This window comes from Euleptes europaea, chromosome 1, assembly GCF_029931775.1.
Source record: "Euleptes europaea isolate rEulEur1 chromosome 1, rEulEur1.hap1, whole genome shotgun sequence".
In the NCBI taxonomy this organism is placed as follows: domain Eukaryota; kingdom Metazoa; phylum Chordata; class Lepidosauria; order Squamata; family Sphaerodactylidae; genus Euleptes; species Euleptes europaea.
The window spans coordinates 44,301,756-44,325,115 of record NC_079312.1 but is presented as its reverse complement, the minus strand read 5'-3'; the positions used below and the strand labels follow the sequence as shown (position 1 = coordinate 44,325,115).

The following is a 23,360-nucleotide window of genomic DNA, read 5'->3' as shown; positions in this document are numbered from 1 at the left end:
CAAAGCCAGTCTTTCATGTTTGATCTAAAATGCTCTGTAATATGACAGAGTAGAGCTTCTTGAATCTTCTTCAATGCTAGCTGTTTATCTGGCGTTTCATTCATGTTCCCTTAATTTGGTTACAGTTTATATAACCCCCCACTCCGGTTATAAATAAAATGCTTTTAAACCCGATCTGGTCCCAGCTAGAGAATTTAATAGATAGACTGATTAGCCTCTACCCTAGGGCAAAAATTCTGATGGCAGGAGATTTCAACGCCCGTGTTGGGAAGAAGGATGAATTTTGGCTGGCTTCAGCAGGACTTTCTGAAAGTGAAGTGAAGGATTTGGGTTATTTTTATTTTTATGAAAGACGATCTAAAGATGAAAAACTTAATCCCATGGGCTTGAAGCTCTTGGATTTTGTTATTAAGACCAATGTGATAGTTTTAAATGACAGGCAGGCATCAATGAAATAGGAGAGTATACTTCCTTTTCGAACAGAGGTGCGAACCTGATAGATTATTATTTTTAGTCTCTCTTAATTTAATTCCATGCAATATGAATTTAATTGCAAATTTCATGGAAGTGATTATGGAATTGCATGGAAGTGATCATCTACCTCCTTCGCTTGCAATCGAAGGAGACTTTGGGGTCTTGCCACTGGAAATTTACTGAAGCCAGCCTGTTGGTCTACCCATGTGGAAGCGAGAGCTGCTGCTCTGTTTGAAACTCCTGAAGCCCAATTACTTGTCAACAAGTTGGGAAAAAGGCAGAATATGGAAAGCGTTTCTGTAACTTTGGTCAAATTATCAGACTTATTAATGCCAGCCTTTTCCTGTAGATCATCAAGAAAAGGAACCTATTCCCCCACACACACATACTTCAGATCTTTCCAGTGACAGTTAAATGTCAAAAAAATAGCTGTGTTAGTCTATAAGCAGTAAAAAGTCTGAAAGAGTTGTAGCTCTTTAGAGATTGATTTATTTTGGCATGATCTTTCATAGACAGCAGGCTGCCTCATCAAATGCACAAAATGGGGTGAGATGGCTATAGGTGTGCATATTAATACCCGAACACACACAAACAAAAAGAAGTTGAGGTACAGAGGAGAATAAACTAATTTAACAAGATAAGGATGGAGGCTTACAGGATTACAAAGCAGGCTGGAAACCTAAGAACGAAATAAACCCTGAATATCATATAGACTAAATATTCGGAGGCACATCAAAGCTGAAATAATGAACAGGTGTTCTTGGTTGTTATTGATTTATTCTGCCATCAGGGTACATGAGCTATAAAAGCAATAGACTTTCCACCACAAGCATTTTGCAATCTACAGTGTAAGTCAGTGTAAGGTCAGTGTAAGTTTTTGCTTTTGCTTGTACTTGTTCCTCAGCTGTTTGGGAGCTTCAGCTGAGGCTGGTGTGTGTGAGAGTGAGTTAGTATGTGAGAGAGAGTGTGGGTGAGGGGTGCTTGGGGCCTGTTGGAGAGGGGTTTCTGAGTGTTTCTCTTTGTTCTTTTGTTTAGTGTTGTTTCCAGAGGGAAGAAGGCAGTGTAATTCTTGGGGGTAATTGCTGGCCCCACCCTCTGCTATTGGCATTGAGGAGTGGGACTGAGAGTTGTTCATTTAGAATCCTTCTCTTGCCACAGGCGCGAGAGCACAAGGGCTCTTGGCCTGTGGCTCTTAGCCTGGGGGTCATGTCTGGGGGTCTTGAAACAAAGGTCATTTATTCATGGCTGTTTGCTGCGGTTTCGATGCTTTGTTGCTCCGGACCTTATTTTCGATTTTTCACAGCTGCCGCGAGGTAGCCCACAAAATTCGCAGCATCCCAGCAGCAACTCAAACCTGTGTTGCTACGATCTTTCCCTTTGCCTCACCCTTTCTGCCGGAGGGTCCCATGAAAAACTCCTGGAGTTGGATTTCTTCTCCCCGCCCATCCTGGCAAATGTCTCCTCCCTCTCCTACGTCTCCCCACCCACAGGAGCGGCTATTGGCCAAGGGTTCTTTTTTTGTTCCGACCAGAAGCCCGCCCCTTTTCGTGCGCTTTGCGCGGCCACTACATCCGTGCTTGAGTGCCTTTCCAAATCCAAATCTCTAAGGCAAGATTACAAGAGATGTGTGGCCTCCCATGCATAAATGGCCCTGGGTGCTTTGGCTGCTGCACTAATGAAGAAAGAAAAAATAAGGGGGAAACAAAGAGGTGGAGGTGAATGAAAAAAAGGAGCGCGAGCATAAATCACGAGGGGAGAAGTGAAAAGAACTATTCCAAAGGGGGACGAAGCAACAAGTCAGGACACACCATCAAAAAGTGGGGTGGGGACTAAAAGAGAAACAAGAAAAGCGGACAGAAGCAGAAAACAGAAGTCAACGGGAAAACGAATCCAAAGCTGAAAGGGAAGGGGGGGGGGGAACCGTGCCGAGTCAAAGCAGAAAGGGAGACAAGGGCTGTTTACGCAGGGGAGGTTTTGCCTTGGATTTGCCACACTCTCTAGATGCACATTTTCCCCGTCCAAATTCTCAAAACTCTGCATTGGGGGCTTATTGTTGAGTTTTGACAATTCGGATGGGGAAAATGTGCATCCAGAGAGCGGCAAATCCAAGGCAGAACTCCCAATGCATTCAGTTGCATGAAAGTAGAGTCGAGCGGTTTGGAGCCCGATAGGACTTCTCCTTCTCCCTCTCCTTCAAATGCCTCCCCTCTACGGAGCTGCGATGGGCGGAGTTGTGACGGAGGTGGGGGCGGGCCTCAACAGTGAGCTTGTCGGCAGGAGGAGGGCTGAAAGGTCAGGGGCAGACACAACCGCTGTCAAATGCTGCGGCCTTTTTCTCAAGAGTAATCCAAGCTACATCGGGCTTTATGAATTCGATTCGATTCCATGAATAACCTTTTAAGTTCGGGTTTTGTTTTGTTTTTTGCTCCGCCTCAAGAGAGCAGCAATTTTTGGAGTGAATAATTGACCAAAGTTCGTATTTGTAGTTTACTCTGAAACCGGGAGTGTTGTGAAGCTTTTAGTAGGGTTACCATTGAAGGAGTGTGCAAGAAACCATACCATGTCTGCAATGAATCAAAGCGGAACGGCTGGTGAGAGAGTGGAGGCAGTGACGTGTAGGGGTTGTGGAATGTTTGTTTTCCTACCCGAGGGTAAAGTGTGTCGACTGGACTTGTTGTCTCGAGAGGTGTGTTGTCTGCTGGGGGGTTCATTCGGGATATGACAGAAAGTCTGGATAGACTTGTTAGACCCACGGATCATTATCCCTTCCTTCTTATTCATGTGGGAACAAATGATACTGCCCGGCACAGCCCAGAAAGTATTAAAAGGGACTATACTGCTTTGGGGGGAAAAGTGAAGGAACTGGGAGCACAGGTTGTGTTTTCGTTGGTTCTTCCTGTAGTAGGCCGTGGATTGGGAAGAGAACGAAAAATTCAGGAAATAAATGAGTGGCTGCATCGATGGTGTCGCCAGGAAAGGTTTGGTTTTTTGGACCATGGCTTACGCTACCTGGATAATGCTCTTCTATCGGGAGATGGCTTGCACCTCACAAAGGTGGGTAAAAATGTGTTTGGCCGCAGCCTTGCAAGCCTGATAAAAAGGGCTTTAAACTAAATCTTCTGGGGGAGCGAGATGTTAATTTAAAGCCTCAAGTGAGGACAATAACTGCAAATATAGATAGGAATGAATTGCAGAGGGTAGCACATACGCAAGGAAAGACAGTTCAAACAATGGGAGGGAAATAATCTTAAATAAGCTGTCAAGAGGAAGGTGTGTGTGTAAAGTGCCTTTAAGTCGTAGCCCACTTATGGCGACCCCTTTATGGGGTTTTCAAGGCAAGAGACTAACAGAGGTGGTTTGCCAGTGCCTTCCTCTGCACAGCAACCCTGGTATTCCTTGTTGGTCTCCCATCCAAATACTAACCAGGGCTGACCCTGCTTAGCTTCTGAGATCTGACGAGATCAGGCTAGCCTGGGCCATCCAGGTCAGGGCAAGGTGTCTCTACACTAAGGTGTCTAAGGTGTCTTTACACTAATGCACAAAGCATGGGAAATAAGCAGGATGAACTAGAACTGTTAATAGTACAAAGCAAATAGGATATAATAGGCATTACGGAAACCTATTGGGACGAGTCTCATGATTGGAATGTATTAGTTGAAGGGTATAACCTATTTTGGAGAATAAACCAAATTGGAAGGGGGGAGGAGTAGCATTATATGTTAGGGATGATTACACCTGCGAGGAGATCCAGGTCTTAGACACTGGAACCCAGCTTGAAACCATCTGGGTAAAAATTAAGGGGAGAAAAATAGTATTGTCATTGTGGGGGTATATTATAGACCCCCAAGCCAGACTGAGGAGTTAGATGGTGCTTTCCTGGAACAGATGTCCAAACGTTAAAAAAAGAGAGATGTAGTAGTAATGGGAGATTTCAATTATCCTGACATCGGTTGGAAGGCTAACTCTGCCAAAACAACTAGGTCCAACAAATTCCTCACTTCCCTTGCAGACAATTTCATGGTCCAAAAAGTGGAAGAAGTGACAACGGGAACAGCCATTTTGGATCTGATCGTAACCAATAATGATGACTTGGTTTATGGGGTAGAAGGAGTGGGATCTTTAGGTGGGAGTGACCATGTTCTCCTGGAGTTTGTTATACAGCAGAAAGGAGAAGCAAGAAATAGTCAAACATGTATTCTAGACTTTAGGAAAGCTGATTTCAATAAATTTAGGGAACTACTGGGTGTGATCCCGTGGGTGAGAATATTGAATGAGAAGGGAGTACATGAAGGATTGAAAATTCTTAAAAGGGAGATATTGAAGGCACAATTTAAATCAATTCCCACGAGGAGAAAAAAAGGTAGAGGTTTGAAGAAACCAGGGTGGATGTCTAAAGAACTTTTGGTTGAGATAGGATTTAAGAAAGGCATGTACAAGAAATGGAAAAAGGGTGAAATCAACAAAGAGGAATTCAAACAAGTAGCCAACACATGTAGGGAGAAAGTCAGGAAGGCTAAAGCGCAGAATGAGCTCCGACTAGCCAGGGAAGTTAAAAACAAAACAAAAAAGTTTTTTTGGTTATGTCCATAACAAAAGGAAGATCAAGGTAACGATTGGGTCATTGCATGGAGAGGATGGTGAGTTATTAACAGGGGAGGCAGAAAAGGCAGAATTACTTAACTCCTTTTTTGTATCAGTCTTCTCCCAAAAGGGGAATAGTCCTCAACCTGGGAATAATGGAGCAGAGGGGAATTACAGCATAGTATAGACACTGAGATAGTACGGGAATACCTGGCTACTCTTGATGAATTCAAGTCTCCAGGGCCGGACGAACTGCATCCAAGTGTGTTAAAAGAACTGGCTGAAGTGATTTCAGAACCACTGGCAATAATCTTTGAGAATTCATGGAGAACAGGAGAGGTTCCAGCAGACTGGAGGAGGGCTAATGTGGTCCCCATCTTTAAAAAGGGGAGGAAAGAAATCCCAAACAGTTTATCGGCCAGTCAGCCTAACATCAATACCAGGTAAAATAGTAGAGCAGATAATTAAACAGACAGTCTGTAAGCACTTAGAAAGAAATGCCGTGATCACTGACAGTCAACATAGGTTTCTCAAAAACAGGTCATGCCAAACTAATCTTATATCTTTTTTTGATAGAGTGACAAGTATGGTAGATGAAGGGAATGCTGTAGATATAGTGTACCTTGATTTCAGTAAAACCTTTTGATAAAGTTCCCCATGATCTTCTTGAAACAAAGCTAGTAAAATATGGGCTGGACACTGCTACTGTTAGGTGGATTGGTAGTTGGTTGACCAACCAAACCCAAAGGGTGCTCATTAATGGTGCAACTTCAGCCTGGAGAGGAGTGACAAGTGGGGTACCACAGGGGTCTGTCCTCGGACCGGAACTATTTAATATTTTTATAAATGACTTGGATGATGGCATATAGAGCATGCTAATCAAATTTGCAGATGACACCAAGTTAGGAGGGGTAGTTAGTACCCCAGAGGATAGAATCAGAGTTCAGAATGACCTTGATAGACTGGAGAGCTGGGCCATAAGTAATAAAAACTTGCACCCCCATTCACATCCAGGCCATAAGCAGGCGCACAAGAGACAGAGCAAGCAGTCAGCCTAGATGTTTCAAGATGGCTGCCAGCTTGAATTCCCATAATCTTCCTTCTTGTGTTTCCCCTAGTCTTAATCCAACACTCTGACCATTCACTACACCACACTGAGTCTCTTATGACACCCCAGGTATGAAATACAATATCGAGGAATATTTACAGGTTGCCTGGCTTTATTAGTTCCACAGTTCTTTATATGTTTCCATCCCCAGAGTTGGTGAAGGGACAGAGCTTATATCAAGTTTACAGAGTTAGATTCCTTGGTCTGTGTGTCTTTTGAATGATCCACAGCAACTGGTGGAAAGCAGAAAAAAAGATTTTGTGGCAGAGATCATGAGAAAAAAAGAGAAGTCTTCCGGTTCTGCTAGTATCATTTATGTACACACTCTGCACCTTATCCAAAAAGTATGTGTTGTGGTGTTTAGCACAAGTTCCATGAATTCCAGGCCTTTAGTGAAAGGTGTAGAAATCATGCCATTGCCTCTGGAGAATTTGATTAGTGTCATAGTGCCGTCACAAGTCATATCCCGAGGTATATACACAAAGACAGGGCATACAGAATGACTGATGCTTAACTATGGGTTGACTCCTGTGGGGTGTTGTTTTTTCCCCCTTCTAAAATCACATTGTGAAAAGAGGAACCAGGGCCCTAGCAAATCAGCAGGTGATACAAATTATTCTGGATAGTGGAAGTGGTGCCAAGGGAACTAATAAAGCCAGGCAACCTGGCAGCACAATGACAGATGAGAATCAATGTTGACAAATGCAGGGCAATGTGTGTTGGAAGGGATAAATTGTAGTACTCATGTACAGGGCTGAGTTGTTATAAATTAACCTGTAACTGCTTAGGGTTGGTGCATCATTTGAGGAGAGTTCAGTGGAGACATGTGCCTCAGTCTGCAGCAGCAGTCAAAACAAAGTGAGCTGAGGTATGAAGAATGAGGTGTAAAATAATACTGGAAATCTTGTACGGTTGTTACATAAATCGATGTTAATGCCCTTAGACCCTGAATGCCACATGCTGTCCTGATCATCCCAGCTCAAAAAAAAAAATAGAAGGGGAATGAGGGATGGCAGGTAAAGGTGCCTAATAAAGTTGAAAGGCTTTCCCACAAGCAGTAAGCAGGAAGATTGAAAGGAGATAGTGTTGAAGGAAGCGTTATCGTATTTTCCCTTGTCCTAGTTCGTGTTCCTACATAATAAGAAAAAGAATGGCACTATGTTGAAGACAAAAGGATGAGGGACTCCCTGGAGATTTGTTTTGTATTTGCCATTCACTCTCCTTCAGGATTTGATACCATGTCACATTGTTGAAGGGAGGGAAGGCAGCATGGTATAGCCTGATCTCATCAGGTCTCGGAAGCTAAGCAGGGCTGGCCCTGGTTAGTATTTGGATAGGAGACCACCAAGGAATACCAGGGTTGCTATGCAGAAGAAGGCACTGGCAAACCACCTCTGTTAGTTTCTTGCCTTGAAAACCCCATGAGTGGTTGCCGTGTCGGCTGCAAATTGACAGCACTTTACACACATACACACGTCGTTGAGCCAGCGAGGTGCAGAGAAACAGTGTGGAGATGTTTCTATGCTAATGCTAGAAGCCTCCAAGCAAAAATGGGGGTTAGAGTGCATGGTTTTAAGAGAAAACATAGATATAGTGAGCATTACAGAAACCTGGTGGAGGGGAGAGAACCAGTGGGATACGGTCATCCCTGGTTACAAACTGTATAGAAATGAAGGGAAGGGCGTATTGGAGGGGGTGATGCTATGTATATCAAGGAAGACATAGTGTCTAATAAGCTAGAGACCATAAAAAGAGCAGACTCGTCCACAGAATCCTTATGGGTGAGGATTCCGGGCCCCAAAGGTGATTTAGTGCTGGGGACGTTCTATCGGCCCCCTGACCAAATGGCTCAGGGTGATCTCGAGATGGAGAATGAAATTAGGGAAGCATGTAAAGGTAATGAAGTAGTAATAATGGGAGACTTCAACTTCCCTCATATCGATTGGATAAATGTATGCTCCAGTCAAGCCAAAGAGATAAAAATTTTGGACATCCTAAATGACTGTGCCCTCGAACAGTTGGTCATAGACCCAACCAGAGGGGTGGCGATCCTGGATTTAATACTCTGTGGTGCTGCGAGTGACTTGGTGTGGGATGTGGATGTAGTTGAGCCAGTTCGCAATAGTGATCACAATGGCATCAAATTTAATTTATATGTAAGTGGGAAAGGGACTGGGAAGTCTCACACAATTACCTTTGACTTTAAAAGAGGGAACTTCTCTAAAATGAGCAAACTGGTAACGAGAAAGTTGAAAGGAACAGTTAGGAGGGTTAAATCTCTGGAAAAGGCTTGGGTTTACTCAAGTCCACATAACTAGAGGCTCAGCTAGCTTGTATACCACAGGTCAAGAAAGGTAGTAATAAGTCCAAGAGATCACCACCATGGCTAACGGGTAAGGTGAAGGAAGTAATTAGAGAAAAAAAGTCTTCCTTCAGAGACTGCAAGGTTTGCCCAAACGAGGTGAACAGGAGCAAACACAAACTTGCACAAAGGAAATGCAAGCAGATAATTAGAATTGCAAAAAAAAAAAAAAAGATTTTGAGGGGCATATTGCTAAACACATCAAAACAAACAATAAGAAATTCTTTAAGTATATTAGGAGTAGGAAAGCAGCTAGGGAAGCGGTTGGACCATTGGATGACAATGGGAGTAAAGGAACTCTAAGGGAGGATAAAGCGATTGCTGAAAAACTAAATGAATTCTTCTCATCTGTCTTCACTGTTGAAGATACAGGGCAGATTCCTTCTCCTGAACAGAGATTTTGGAGAGGGGAGAATGAGGAACTGAGGCAAATAGTGGTAACAAGGCAGGAAGTCCTAGAACGTCTAGACAAACTGCAAACTAACAAGTCACAGGGACCAGACGGTATTCATCCTAGAGTTCTTCAAGAACTCAAATGGGACATTGCTGAACTTCTAACAAAGATATGTAATATGTCCCTTTGATCAGCCTCTGTACCAGAGGACTGGAGAATGGCCAATGTAACACCCATTTATAAAAAAAGGTTCCAGGGGGGACCTAGGAAATTACAGGCCAGTTAGCTTAACGTCTGTTCCGGGTAAATTGATGGAAAGCATTATTAAAGATAGAATTGTCAAGAATATAGAAGGGCAGGGTCTGAGCAAAACCCAACATGGCTTCTGTAAAGGTAGGTCCTGTCTCACTAACCTATTAGAGTTTTTTGAAAGTGTCAATGAGCATGTGGACAGAAATGAGCCTGTGGACATTGTGTATTTGGATTTCCAAAAAGCCTTTGACAAAGTCCCCCACCAAAGACTGCTAAACAAACTTCATAGTCATGGGATAAGAGGACAAGTCCTCTTATGGATTGAGAGCTTGCTGAAAAATAGGCAGCAGAGAGTAGGAATCAACGGTCAGTTCTCACAATGGCGGGATGTGAGCAGTGGGGTCCCTCAGGGATCTGTGTTGGGACCGGTGCTTTTCAACCTGTTCATCAATGACCTGGAGTTGGAGTTAAACAGTGAAGTAGCCATGTTTGCAGATGACACCAAATTATTTAGGGTGGTTAAAACAAAATCGGACTGTGAAGAGCTCCAGAAGGATCTGTACATACTGGAAGAATGGGCATTAAAATGGCAAATGAGATTCAGTGTGAGCAAGTGTAAAGTTATGCATATTGGGGCAAAAAATCCCAACTTCACATATACACTGATGGGATCTGTGCTGACAGCGACAGATCAAGAAAGGGATCTTGGGGTGGTAGTGGATAGCTCAATGAAGATGTCAACCCAGTGTGCTGCTGCTGTAAAAAAGGCAAATTCCATGCTGGCCATAATTAGATAAGGAATAGAGAATAAAACTGCTGATATCATACTGCCCTTGTACAAATCTATGGTGAGACCACACTTGGAATACTGTGTACAGTTCTGGTCACCGCACCTAAAAAAGGATATTACAGAGCTTGAGAAGGTGCAGAAAAGAGCAACCAAAATGATTAGGGGACTAGAGCAACTGTCCTATGGGGAGCGGTTAAAACGCTTAGGGCTGTTTAGCTTGGAAAGAAGGCGGCTAAGGGATGACATGATAGAGGTCTATAAAATTATGCATGGTTTGGAGAGAGTGGACAAGGAGAAGTTTTTCTCCCTCTCCCATAATACTAGAATGCGAGGTCATCTGTTGAAGTTGGAGGGTGACAGTTTCAAAACAGAAAAAAGGAAGTATTTTTTCACACAACGCATAGTTAAATTGTGGAACTCCCTGCCCCAGGATGTGGTGATGGCTGCCAACTTGGAAGGCTTTAAGAGGGGAGTACACATATTCATGGAGGAAAGGGGTATTCATGGCTATTAAAATGGATACTAGTCATTCTGCATACCTATTCTCTCTAGTATCAGAGGAGCATAACTATTATACTGGGTGCTGTGGAACACGGGCAGGATAATGCTGCTGCAGTCGTCTTGTTTGTGGGCTTCCTAGAGGCACCTAGTTGGCCACTGTGTGAACAGACTGCTGGACATGATGGGCCTTGGTCTGATCCAGTAGGGCCTTTCTTATGTTCTTATGACTAAATTCCTGCTTGTGCTGTAGGAGTCCGAATTCCTGCTTTGTGTCCTGGGAAATTTTTACTAAGGGCCAAAGACAAGAGGGGCATCTGTGTGTATTTATTCATGCATGAACACATGAAGCTCCCTTATACTAAATCAGACCCTTGGTCCATCAAAGTCAGTATTGTCTACTCAGACCGGCAGCGGCTCTCCAGGATCTCAGGTAGAGGTCTTTCACATCACCTACTTGTCTGGTTCCTTTAACTGGAGATGCCGGGGATTGAACCTGGGACTTTCTGCATATCAAGCAGATGCTCTACCGCTGAGCCACAGCCATGTCCAGCATATCATTGTTTAAGTGTGGGAGTGATGTTGAGTGTGTTTGAGATGACAGAAAATCTGTTGGGCTGGTAAGGGGTCCTACTGTGCTCTCCTGCTGGTAGCATTTTTCTTACTACTCATCTCACTTCCAATATAAGAACTGGGCTGGAAAAAAATGTAATAAGCAGAACACAGCAAAATAAGAGGATAAAGGAGTTTGGTTTTAGTCCCCCTGTCATGTGTAATTTGGCCTTAAATCTAACCAACCTGATGCAGTTATTGTGAGACAATATTCAGGTTGAGCTCTCATGATGGAGGATGGGAATAAAATATGAGAAGCTTTAGAAGGTCAGAAAGTGGAAAAACTTTCAAAGGAATTGATTATTCATACTTCTATTATGAATTTGATCACTTCTAGGAAAACAATGATGGTCCTAACTTATCCATATAAACATTGATTTTTGGTTATGTCACACATGATTATTGGTCATAAACATGGTTTAGCTGCACAATTCATGTGTTTTCTCTCCCCTTCATACTCATTCAGTGATTGATTTGCTCATGTGATATTAAAACGTTGGTTATATTTAGCGACAAAATGGTTTACTCTGATCAAGCAAAAATAATCCAGCAATTGAGGAGTTCCTGATAGCCAAGCCACCCACTTCTCTTTACAGAGTACCTTTATGCCGGAAATCAATTATGCATCTTTTCTTTTTCTTTTTTTAATCATTCATATCTATGCTGGCTTGTTGCTTCCATCACTTTCTTGGAGTCTTAACCTATCCATTGCAATCATGTGTTAGAAATAACTGTTTTGTCAGCAACTTAGGCCCGGGGAAAGGACCTTAAGCCTCGCAAGGTCTGACCCACTTCCAGCAATTATCAGTCACTCAGACCCACATCCAGCAATTATCAGTCATTCGGACCCACATCCAGCAATTATCAGTCCCTCTGCAAGTCTCCCATGGCTCCAATTAATTGTACCTAACACATGGGGATGGGGTTTCTAAGATTGCCAGTCATATGCACTATCATCTGGGAGTTAGTTCCACTGCATTCAATAAGAATTACTCCTGAGTATTCATCGACAGGATCGGGCTGTAAACTGTATCGCAACATGCAACTCAGTTGGATTTTGCATGACAGGGAAGAGAAGGTAGTTAAATATTCAGCAGCTTCTGAACAGGTGTTGAAAACGATTCAATTAATCCTGTTGCCAGCATCCCACCTGCTCAAACAAACATCCTATTGCCAAAATAGGGTTATTTTTGTAAAGCATTGTTTGGCTAGATTTATGCACCTACTCGAAAGCTTGCATTGTTGCTTTGGATGGGGAAGAAATCCAGAGGGAAGTTCTTTCTTTAAGGGGCAGGAGCGGATATACAGCAGCTCAATTTCTGACCTAAATCTTGGAAAGGCTTATAGAACAAATGTATTTGGTTAACCCAGAATTAAGTTAGTTAATTAAAAGTGATGTGTGTTCAAAGCAGAGTAAGATTGTGTGCATTTTGAGGGAAGTATTCTAATTCTTTCCGTCCTTTGAACCAAGTCATCTAAAGGATGGGTTATACATGCCCTCTTCTTTGGATAATGGACTGAACTTCATCTCAGCAAGAAGATTTTCCAGCTGTCTTGTATTCAATTTCTTCCTGAAGTTCAGCCAATGTAATGCTTGGGTGTCTGTCTTTTCTGTCTTTACTTTTTTTCCCCTCTCTCCTTTCTTCCCCGTCTTTTCTTTGAGAAAAAAAGCATAACATGGAAACTACTGGGGGTGGAGGGGTGTGTGAACTCCGGCCTTTTCCAAATGGTATGCTCAGCTGCTGTTTAGTTAAATAACAATGTGCACATTTTGCAAATAATAATAATTGGGCTTGGCATGAAGCTGCTACTTTCCACATAACTGAAATTAGTATGTAAATCAATGTATCTTATTATAAGTTTATCGAATCCTGTGCCAAATTTGGCCACTTCCAAGAAACATATTAAAATGCCCGCTACTCCACATGTCATATAGCAGAGCTCTAGACTGATGGTACTTGTCATAAACCTGAACCACTGGGGTGCCAGGGGTGATACGCGTGTGCCAGTCACACGTGCAACTCCCCAATCCTGGTGTGAGATCCTAAGAGTATGTATAGACAGGTGTATACTTGGCACACCCTGACCTGGATGGCCCAGGCTAGCCCGATCTCGTCACATCTCAGAGGCTAAGCAGGGTTGGTCCCGGTTTGCATTTGGGTGGGAGACTACCAAGGAAGTCCAGGGTGGCTACGAAGTGTCAGGCAATGGCAAATCACCTCTGAACGTCTGTTGCCTTGAAGACGTACAGGGTTGGATTAAGCCAGCTGGGTGACCTTGGGCCAGTCACAGTTCTCTCCGAACTCTCTCAGCCTCCCCTACCTCACAGGCTGCCTGTTGTGAGGAGGGGAAAGGAAGGTGATTGTTAGATGCTTTGAGACTCCTTAAAGGTAGAGAAAGCAGGGTGTAAAAACCAACTCTTCTTCTTCAAGCCTTTCCAGGTCCCAGCACCTGGAGAACAGGTGCCAAGCCACTGCATGCTCTCCTGGCTTCAAATCTCAGTCAGCCAGGGCTTGTTTGCCATGCTTGTTTTGTGTTGCATTGCAAACTTCCTCTGACCGTTTTGAATGGCAAGCAAATTGTCAAAATGAAAACCGTTTTGAGTCGTCGTCTACTCATTAGTGGCATTCGGCATGAGAGCTGCACTAGTAGCTGCCGTTGACACATGCTCACCATGTGGATGGATTACATATGCTCCCAGGTCATCATGGACAGGTCCCATGTAATTTACTGTCACTCATATTGAGTTTATATGCTGCTTTTATGCCTTCATGTTTACGGGTGTTTATCAGAATTCATCTTGCTCAGAGCTTGCAGAATCAAATTACCGCTCCCAGGTGGCAGTGCAAGAATGTGTAAACATGAACACACTTAATTGGGCAGGCGAAAGAGCCAGGCTGGAATATCAAACGACAAACCACACAGTTTCCTCCTTTCTCCAAAACAGTATTGCGACAGCCAAGGAAAGTACCTTTTTTCTCATTTTCGTAAGGTAGTATGTTTTTTATGTCATGTGCTTGGGGGAGAAGAACAGGGAAGACAACTGTGAGCTCCAGGCTGAGAGCGGCAGCTGGAGTCAAGGTCAAGTAGCTCAGAGGTTTGTTATGACGGCCTACGCCCCGGCGCGATAACTGAAATCTATCATAGGAATCAGGCTCAGCCTGGTATCCAACGGTGTCTTTCTGATGTATATGTTTCAACCTGCCCGCTTCCCCCCACTTGAGTCCTCGTACCTTTTCCTGTAAGTTGCTGCTATACACCTTATGCTTCCCAAATAAACTGCTTTTTAGAAGACTCTGTCTGGACATCTGTTGATTGGGATTTGACAGGTGAACTCAGACCTTACAACAGCATTGCAATGACACGTGTGCAAAGATGAAGGACGGTTATGTTCGGAATGTGCACATACTAAGCCGTTTGGGTTAAATTAAGGATAATATTTAACGTTCTTTAAAAAATATCCTTTTTGTGTGTGTTTGGGGGCGCACATTATAAATTGGTATCTGAACACAGAGGTGATGGAGCGCACCTGATCCCAACAATTTCCTGCCTTTCACCCCACTATACCCTCCTTGTTCACTGAAGTGCTTTGCTATTTCTCCAATAGCACCCTGTGTGTGTGTAAAGTGCCTTCAAGTCGCAGCCGATGTATGGCGACCCCTTTTGGGGTTTTCATGGCAAGAGACAACCCTCTGCACAGCAACCCTCTGTCTGCTAATCCATCTGTTCTACATCCTGCTGTTTGTTGTTCAAGCAAGATGGTACCCATGATATACTACAATAAATGCTGGTTTTTATTTATTTATTTGTGTATTTTGCTCTTGCGCTTTGAAAGGACACATTTTAGGAGGACTGTTGCCAGATTTTTAAAAAATCTTAATTGATTGGTGTAAATGTTAGTATTTTGACTAAATATGCATATGTAAAACTATGAGAAGGCAGTTTTTAAGAAAGAGAAAAGTGTACTTGGTTTTAAATGGTCGATGCATGCATTGCAGCAGGCATCATTTTAGAAGGAATGTTTCTTCAAAGTTGGCAGTTACCATCTGCAGTGTCTGCCTTGACTTTAAAAAAATCAATTAAAAATTGAAAGCCTATTTCTGATCAATAAAACTATTTTAATTGGTTCATCCAACTAATTATTGATTAAAGGTCGCTAGCACTTTTAGGGGAGCTTGAACCCAAATAATCAAGAATTACAGAGGGTCCTTCAATTTGCAAGATCTGAGCAAGGCTGTCAAAGAGAGGACATTTTGGAGGACTTTCATTCATAGGGTCGGCCTGAGTCGGAAGCGACTTGACGGCACTTGAACATACACACACACAGAGGGTCCAGGCTAACCTTTTCTGCTACGGACCCCCAATATGCCCCCCTGAGGTTCCAGTGGGTTCCCTGTGCCCCAGGACTACAAGAAAATCAGGGGCTGGGGAAAGCTGCAAAGTTCTGTTCTGCCACCTCCTGTCTGCTTCAGCCCAGCAAGTGCTATTATTGGGGGACAGGAAAGAATCGGCTCTGTAGTGGGAGGGGAGAATTGACCAAAAAAAAAAAAAAAAATCCCGCTCCCCAACTCATTTGTGGAAAATTTAGGCAGGATCCAATCCATACTTTACTTCATGCAGACTAACAGATTTGTAATCCTTATCTGTTTGGGGACATGATAAATGGACCTTTCACAGAAACTTGGGTGAATTTGCTTTATAAAGTCTGTTTCCAAGTTACAATGATGAAGCGATGTCAAATTAAGAAAGAGAAGAGGGAGAAAATGAGTGTTGATGAAAATTAGAATGGCTTTGATGGGGATCACTGGCTAGATGAGTTTTTGCCTGCACTGGAGTAAAATCGCTTTATACTTAAGTTTGCTTTATGGTTTGAAGTAGTGAACTGGAAAGTAATATATTTGCATTTTACTTACCACTAATATCGATGGGGGATTAATTTTGCAGTCTTTCTTGTTGAATAGTCTGGTTTAATTTAGTAGGCATTTGATTGATATATAAAAACGAGCTTCAACCTAGTTTCTACTTATCCTGTGTATTACAGTGTTGTCAACCGGAAAGTAATACATTTGGCTTTATTATCATATCAATAGGGACCTTGCTTTGTTAGCTTCTCTGAAAGAGGGTATTTATGTCGTGGCTTTAGTCTGAAAATAAGGCAGTATTTGTCTACCCTTAAATCAGTAGCATATTTCAGTTTGTGGTATCATTTTGAGCTGGGTACAGAGAACTTTGAGTGGAAGGACAATAGTTTGTGCTGTTCCACAAATACTTCTGCAAGAACCTGAGGAAGAATCTGTGCATTGGTTTAATAGGTTCTATGACAGTTCTTCTGATTCTGCAAGCTGTTGAGCAACCTGTTGCACTCTCAAAAGAACATAGTTGGATTCAGTTTCTTGGCACAAATGTTCTAGTACAGGGGATAAAAGAGTTACTCCTTGAGCAGAAGTAATCTTCTATATGTGAATGGAGGATGCCTTTGGGTCCAACCAGCTTCAGTTAGACCATTCAGGATGCAAAACAAACAAACAAAAGTTTCAGATTACAGCAAAGGCCACTGGGATAAAGGACCAGTGATGGAAGTCAGAAGTTATTCAGATCTGTCTTCAGTTCTAAATAGAATACGTCAGCTCCTTTGAAGGCAGAAGTTATGGAAAACATGGTGCAGGTTGAGTATCTCTTAACTGGACATCCAAAATCTGGAATTACTAAAAAACAGACGTTTGGAGCCAACATGCAGACATTACTCACAGCCCCTCAGCAGCCGTCAAGCCTCTCTCACCTTTGCTTTCTAATGTTTCAGTGTACACAAAATTATCAAAAATATTGTTTTACATTACGTTCAGGCTGTGTGTATGCAAAATATATAGGAAGTATAAATGAATTTCATGTTTAGACTTGGGTCCCATCCCCAAGGTATCTCTTTATGTATATGCAAAAATTCCAAAATACGGAAAGATCTGAAATACGGAACACTTCTGGTCCCAAGCAATCCGGATAAGGGATACTCAGCCTGTAGTCCTTATATCAGCAAAGTTGAAGTTCAGTTTCAGATGGCGTATTAAAGAAGGAGTTAATTGAAGCCATATTTGCTAGTGTTACTAAGGTATTTAATTAGGACATTTCCCTCTAGTTTTAAGATCTTTTTTTCTGGATAAATGAATTCAGTATTCCCTAAAGCAAACAAAAATTGCAGGTGACTATGTTGGTCCAACCTGCTGTCTGGGATTTATTTATTTGTCCCCTCCCTTTCCCATTAACATCCAGCCTTAATTTTTTTATTCTGCTTTGAAGAAATCTATCTGTGTTACTGATAACCCTCTTAAGCAGAAACATCTGGATTTGAACATATTTAGTCCCATTAGCTACTTTGTGATTTGAATCTGGGACTTGACAGTTATCTCTGTCTTAGGTTATCAGGCTTTGGTTTCAAATGTCTTTGATATCAGCTACCCTTTGGCAATTATGCCTTTATTACTTGAAGCATTCAAATGGCAAGCTACCTGTTAGAAGCCTTTTCTTTGTGTGTGCGTTCGTGTGCACATGCACCTGCTCATTCGTTGTGGACCTGATAATTACCAAAGCCACAATTCAAATGCCACTTCTGCAAATGTTAAGCATTTATTACAATTTCATCAATGCATACAGCCACTTCAAAGCCTGTCAAAATTCCCCTTGTAAATGCTATGAAGTGACATATAATATCTGAAAAAGTTGGGGATTTTTCATTGGTGCTGGGAAATATTTCAGTAAAGTATTAATGAAGAAAACAATGGTAAGGGCTGAATATTACGAACTGTTCCTACTATCATCTTTGCAGCTTAAAATCTTGATCATTGCTTGTGAAGCAGATGAGTTTGAAGGATATTGCCTTGCTAGAGCATGAGGAAGGTTTTTTTTTTCTTTTGGGGGGGGGGCTGCATCCTCACACATTATTTAAAGTATAGTGATTGTCCACTATTTAACACAAGGGGCATTAGTTAGCAAATTATGTCAAAGTGTATCCTCTAAATCAACTTCCACTCTATTCATTACCTTTATAATTGGAAATGTAGAGATCTCCCCCCGCCCTTTGGTAATAAAGATTTTTTTTTGACATTACATTTTTCTGCCATTGATTTTTTTTGTGTAATTTCTAAAAGAGTGATTCTTAAATAAAGGCACTTTTTAAAAAACAATCATGCTCTTTCATTTTCTAGACAGGTTTGACTTGCAAATAGCTCAAAGAACTCTTCAAGTAGTTTGTTTTAATTAAACAATAGGCTATTTAAAAATATGCCAATCTTTTGTTTTTGTCTTTTATCACATCAGCAGGGCTGTCAACGCTATTTTGTGTTGATGTGGCAAAGCAGATACATGTGTTTCATCTGATACACTTTAAAAGAATTTGAGATTATTAGAGAGAACATTAGTTGATATAATTAATAACCACTACTTGTAATGTTCTCGTATAGCTATGTCTCTGTAACCACCCAAACTGTGCACATGCAGTATTATAATCTTTGTACTATGCAATCATTCTTTAACTCGATTACCGTATATACTCGGGTATAAGCCGACCCGAGTATAAGCCGAGGTGCCTAATTTCTCCCCAAAAATGGGGAAAAATTAGGCACCCGTGTATAAGCCGAGGGGAAAATGCACCCTCTCCCCCCCCCCCCCCGCAGGCTTACCTGACCGGGCTCCAGGCGCACGCGCAGGCGGTGGGGGCAGCGGCCCCTGCATGCAGGAGGCCCTGAGGGCCACTCCTGGCCTGCAGGGAAGGCGCGCGGGCAGGCGGCGGCGGCCCCCTCCCTGCATGCAGGAGGCCCCGCAGGCCGCTCCCAGGCCGCAGGGAAGGCGCTCGGGCAGGCGGCAGTGGCGGCAAGTTCCCCCCTTCTAAGTACCGTATTGACCCTCGTATAAGCCAAGTTGGGCTTTCTCAGCCCTTTTTTTTGGCTGAAAAACTCGGCTTATACGCGAGTATATACGGTAATAATGAGCTCTTGAGTTTGTTATTGAAACCAGAGAGACTGTTTCATAGTCTAACAGTGCATTCTTTAGGAGAGTTACTCCAGTCTATGACCATTGAAATGAATGGGCTTAGACTAGAGTAACTCTCCTTAGGAATACACTGTAAAGGTCGGGGTCCCAGGTGGTGGTCTGTGAGACAGCCTTAACCCCTCTCTCCTATTTATCTCTTATTAGTATTTTAAATCAAGGTCTGGAGAACTTTTGCTCAGTTTTGCTTAAAGAAAAACAACAAGAGGACATATTCATGTACTTTGGGGGCTAGAAAAGGATGTGCTATAAAAAGAGGATTCTGTGTTCAGATTGCTTCAATCCAGTGTGGACAGTGTTCGGTACATCCCAGCACCCAAAGAGGCCACATGTAGACTTATCCTTATTATGAAGAAATTCTTTTCAGGAGTTTTCTACTTCATTTTTAATAAGGTCATTGGTTGTGTAAATAAACCAGACATGGAAATGAGCTGAACAGTTAGGATCCTGGGGCAACTCTCTTCTGTAAAGAAGCCCCAGTCAAAACCTTTCACTGCAGGTATATGTGGTAACTTCAGTGTGCAGCACATATTATAACTGGTTGTGAAAATACCAGTCATTATGCTAGATGTAGGGGTGTGATATATTATTTGAAGGGTGGTGATAAGTTATGGTATTCCTGTTGTCACAGGAGAATTTTTTTTAAAAGCATTACATATATAAACTAATCTTTAAGAACATAAGAAAAGCCATGCTGGATCAGGCCAAGGCCCATCAAGTCCAGCAGTCTGTTCACACAGTGGCCAACCAGGTGCCTCTAGGAAGCCCCCAAACAAGACGACTGCAGCAGCACCATCCTGCCTGTGTTCCAAAGCACCTAATATAATAGGCTTGCTCCTCTGATCCTGGAGAGAATAGGTATGCATCATGACTAATATCCATTTTAACTAGTAGCCATGAGTACCCCTCTCCTCCATGAACATGTCCACTCCCCTCTTAAAGCCTTCCAAGTTGGCAGCCATCACCACATCCTGGGGCAGGGAGTTCCATAATTTAACTATGCAATTTAACTAATTTTTGCAAACAATATTTTCTCCTGGGGCATGGCTTTATTTGCTTTGTAAAATGGTATGTGTTAAACATCTTATATATTTCGAGTTAGATCTAGTGTAGGATTTTGCAAGGTCCACCCAAGGATTGTCAGTCTCCCGTGCTTTCCCTTTCTCCCCACCAGCCATTTCCAACTCTGATGCTGGGAGGGAGAAGGGGGTGAAATCATTCCCTCCTGGGAAAGACAAGATGATCAGCAGATTGCAGGATCCAACTAACCACATTTTCCTTTTGAACATCTTGTCTGAATATGACATGTAGTATATGCTACTATTATCAGTGCAAATGGTATAGTGCAATTGTTCTCCTGTTTGTAACTACTGTCTCTGTGGCAGGAAGAAAAGAAAGGCAAGGGAAACAGAATCAAGCATGGTGTTATCTAATTATTTGCAAAGTGTACATTTGGCTTCCGATTAATGCATGTTTTATGAGGCTAGCAACAGATCCTGGTAGTAGGTTGTGTGAGCATACCTTTTTCTGGGCTTTCTTTTGAAGGAATCTTATATTAGTTAAGCAAATAGTCCCTTTCATGCTCTTTTTCTGGCAACATCTAATTTGTGGCTGTTTAACCTGTGAACTCTTATGTCACAAATGGGAGTGTACAACAATTATTATTTATTTATTTATTTGGTATTTTTCAGTTTTGTTGTTGTTTTTTCTATCTCTGTCTTTGGTATGCCAATAAAGGTTAATGAAATGAAATTAAAAATGGTATTTTTCAGATTCAGGTTTAATAGTCCCAAAAAAATTTCAGAAAATTTGACAAAAATCCAATTCCCCATCCCAATACAGTTTTGGGGTTTGTTTGTTTGTTTTTGGCTTTTTCAAATGTCTAAACGTTTTTGGGTCTATTAAACCCTATGGGAAATCTTTGTGGGGCTCTGGGGGGCAGTTTTTTAAGGAAGGGCACCAAATTTGCAGCATCGCTGCTGGTGACTCCTTTCAAGCACCCCCAAGTTTGGTCAAGTTTGGGTCAGGAAGTTCAATTTTATGGGCCCCAATTTTTTCTCCATTGAAAACTATGGAGGAGGGATTGGCTGCCCTCTTTGGGGAATCGTAAAATTGGACCCCCGACCCAATTTTTATCAAACTTGGGGGTTCTTCTAAAGAGAGTCACCTGCAGCTATGCTGCAAATCTGGTGCCTCTAACTTAAAACACACACACACACAGGAGCCCTGCAAAGATTCCCCATATGATATAATAGACCCAAAAAAGCTGGGGGAAAGCCAGAAAAATTTGGCTTTTTTGGATTCGGCTGTTTTGGCTCCATTGAAATGATGCCCTTTATTTTATTTTTTCATTTCAGCATATCCGAATGCACACCCCTAGTCACAAAGGCCCTTCTCCTATGTTGATGCAGTGCTTCTGTCTTTCCCTGTAGGGCAACCAAATGGAACACAGCTGCACCTGCATTCAGCCTTCCCAGGAAATTTCCTATAGGAAAATAAGAATGAGGACAGCTTTCAGGTCTGCCATCTAGTAAATGCAAATACCAGATGACAGATAGATAAGGTGGGAAAGGTACGTGAGCTCAGAGAGTCTTGGAGTATGCAAATCCATAAAGGAAAACAAGAGCCACAGGAGAAATATTGCATTGTACCATTTGTACTGATAATTGTAGTGAATCTGACAGACATGTCAGATTTGGACAAGATGTTCAAAAGGCAAATGTGGTGAGTTGGATCTCACAATCTGCTGATCTTCCTTGCTTTCCCAAGAGGGAGTGGTTACCTAACTGAAATCTCTGGTAAATTGTGACCTGCATCTTCATTTTATTTCCCAAGTGCTTCTTCCTGCATCCCCACTTTCTCTTATTTCCTTCTGAAAACCCCCATCCTTAATTATTATTTTATGTTGGAATCTCAGGGCATATTCCTATACCAATACTCGTAACCATCTCATAGGGATCATAGTCTATTCCTTACCAGATTGTCATAATTCTGAATGAATGGCTCTGTCCTTAGGGTGTACCAATAGTCCATCTATGCAAGCAATACCTTTATCCAAGGTGGATGGCCTTCTGCCTTTGAAAGTGCTACCCTCTGGCATGAAGGACCTAGCAGAGCCCTTATCTGAGCAGTAGAGGCACCAGACCAGTCCTGTTACCAGTCTGCTAATAGGCTTTTGCTGATCTTTCCTTTCACACAGACACTATTTAATGAAAGCATGACAGTGTGGGTAGTTAGTGAAAGGGAGAGATGTGCCACGTGACCAATGGACTCAGCTGCCTCATAATTAGCTTTTTTATGCAGCTAGAAAGAAGGAACTGAACCTGTTATTTTACAGATTCGTGTTAACATAAGGGAGATTTGCAATGAAGCTGATTTACTTTTCCAGTTACAGAGTGTAATGAATATGCACATTTCTCTCTGCAGTGTTACAATCTTCCCCCCCCCCTTGTATTTTTAGAACAACGTTGTTAAAAGATGGAAGCCTGCGAATAGCTAATGTGAGTAAATCAGATGTTGGAAGTTATACTTGCCTGGCGGAGAACCAGTTTGGAAAAGCTAGTAGCTCAACAACTTTATTAGTTACAGGTAATTAGATAGCGAATTATCTTTCAATTGCAATTTGTGTTAACTGGGGGGGGGAGAATTTCAATTTTGAATTTGTCTCCTATTTTAAAAGTAATTGATGTGAAATCCAGGTGAAATATGCAGTGCATGTTCTTGGTATGAATACCAACGTATAGTTTAGAAAGCTTAGATTTCAGTCTTTATGTATTAGTGGCTAAGTTGGTTACTATGTTTGCATTGCCTCCCTGTGGTTTTGTTCAGACATAGTGAAAAAATATGGCTTGTTGTTGCATAATCCTCAGCATGGCACACTTCCTTTCCTTCCATAGATTAGCAAAGAGGAATAATTGAGGGAATGGCGAACAAAATAAAGGTGGTGGAGGATGGCAACAAAAGGGGTCAGATGAAACTTCCTGGGGGGAGAATCCCAGAGCTTTGGTGCCATGACCAAGAAGGCCCTCTCCCGGGTTGCCACCTACCTAACCTCAGGAGGTGGGGGGGGGGCACTGAAAGCAGGGCCTCTGAAGATGGTCAGGCAGGTTCATAAGGAACTAGGTGGTGTTTCAGGTATGTTGGTCCCAAACTATATAGGGCTTTGAAGCTCAACACCAGCACCTTGAATTGTGCCTGGAAACAAACTAGGAGCCAGTGTAGATGGGCCAAGACTAGCCCCTACAACCCACTC

The 23,360-nt window shown here is 42.4% G+C and overlaps 1 protein-coding gene across 1 annotated transcript in view; it reads left to right on the top strand.

Annotated features, from left to right (window-relative positions):
• Positions 1 to 23,360, top strand: part of LOC130484764 (contactin-3-like) — a 222,492-nt gene that overhangs the window by 156,812 nt on the left and 42,320 nt on the right. Inside the window, exon 9 of the mRNA XM_056857852.1 lies at positions 22,569 to 22,696. Coding sequence (XP_056713830.1) covers positions 22,569 to 22,696 — 128 coding nt within the window. The remainder of the gene's footprint in view (positions 1 to 22,568; positions 22,697 to 23,360) is intronic.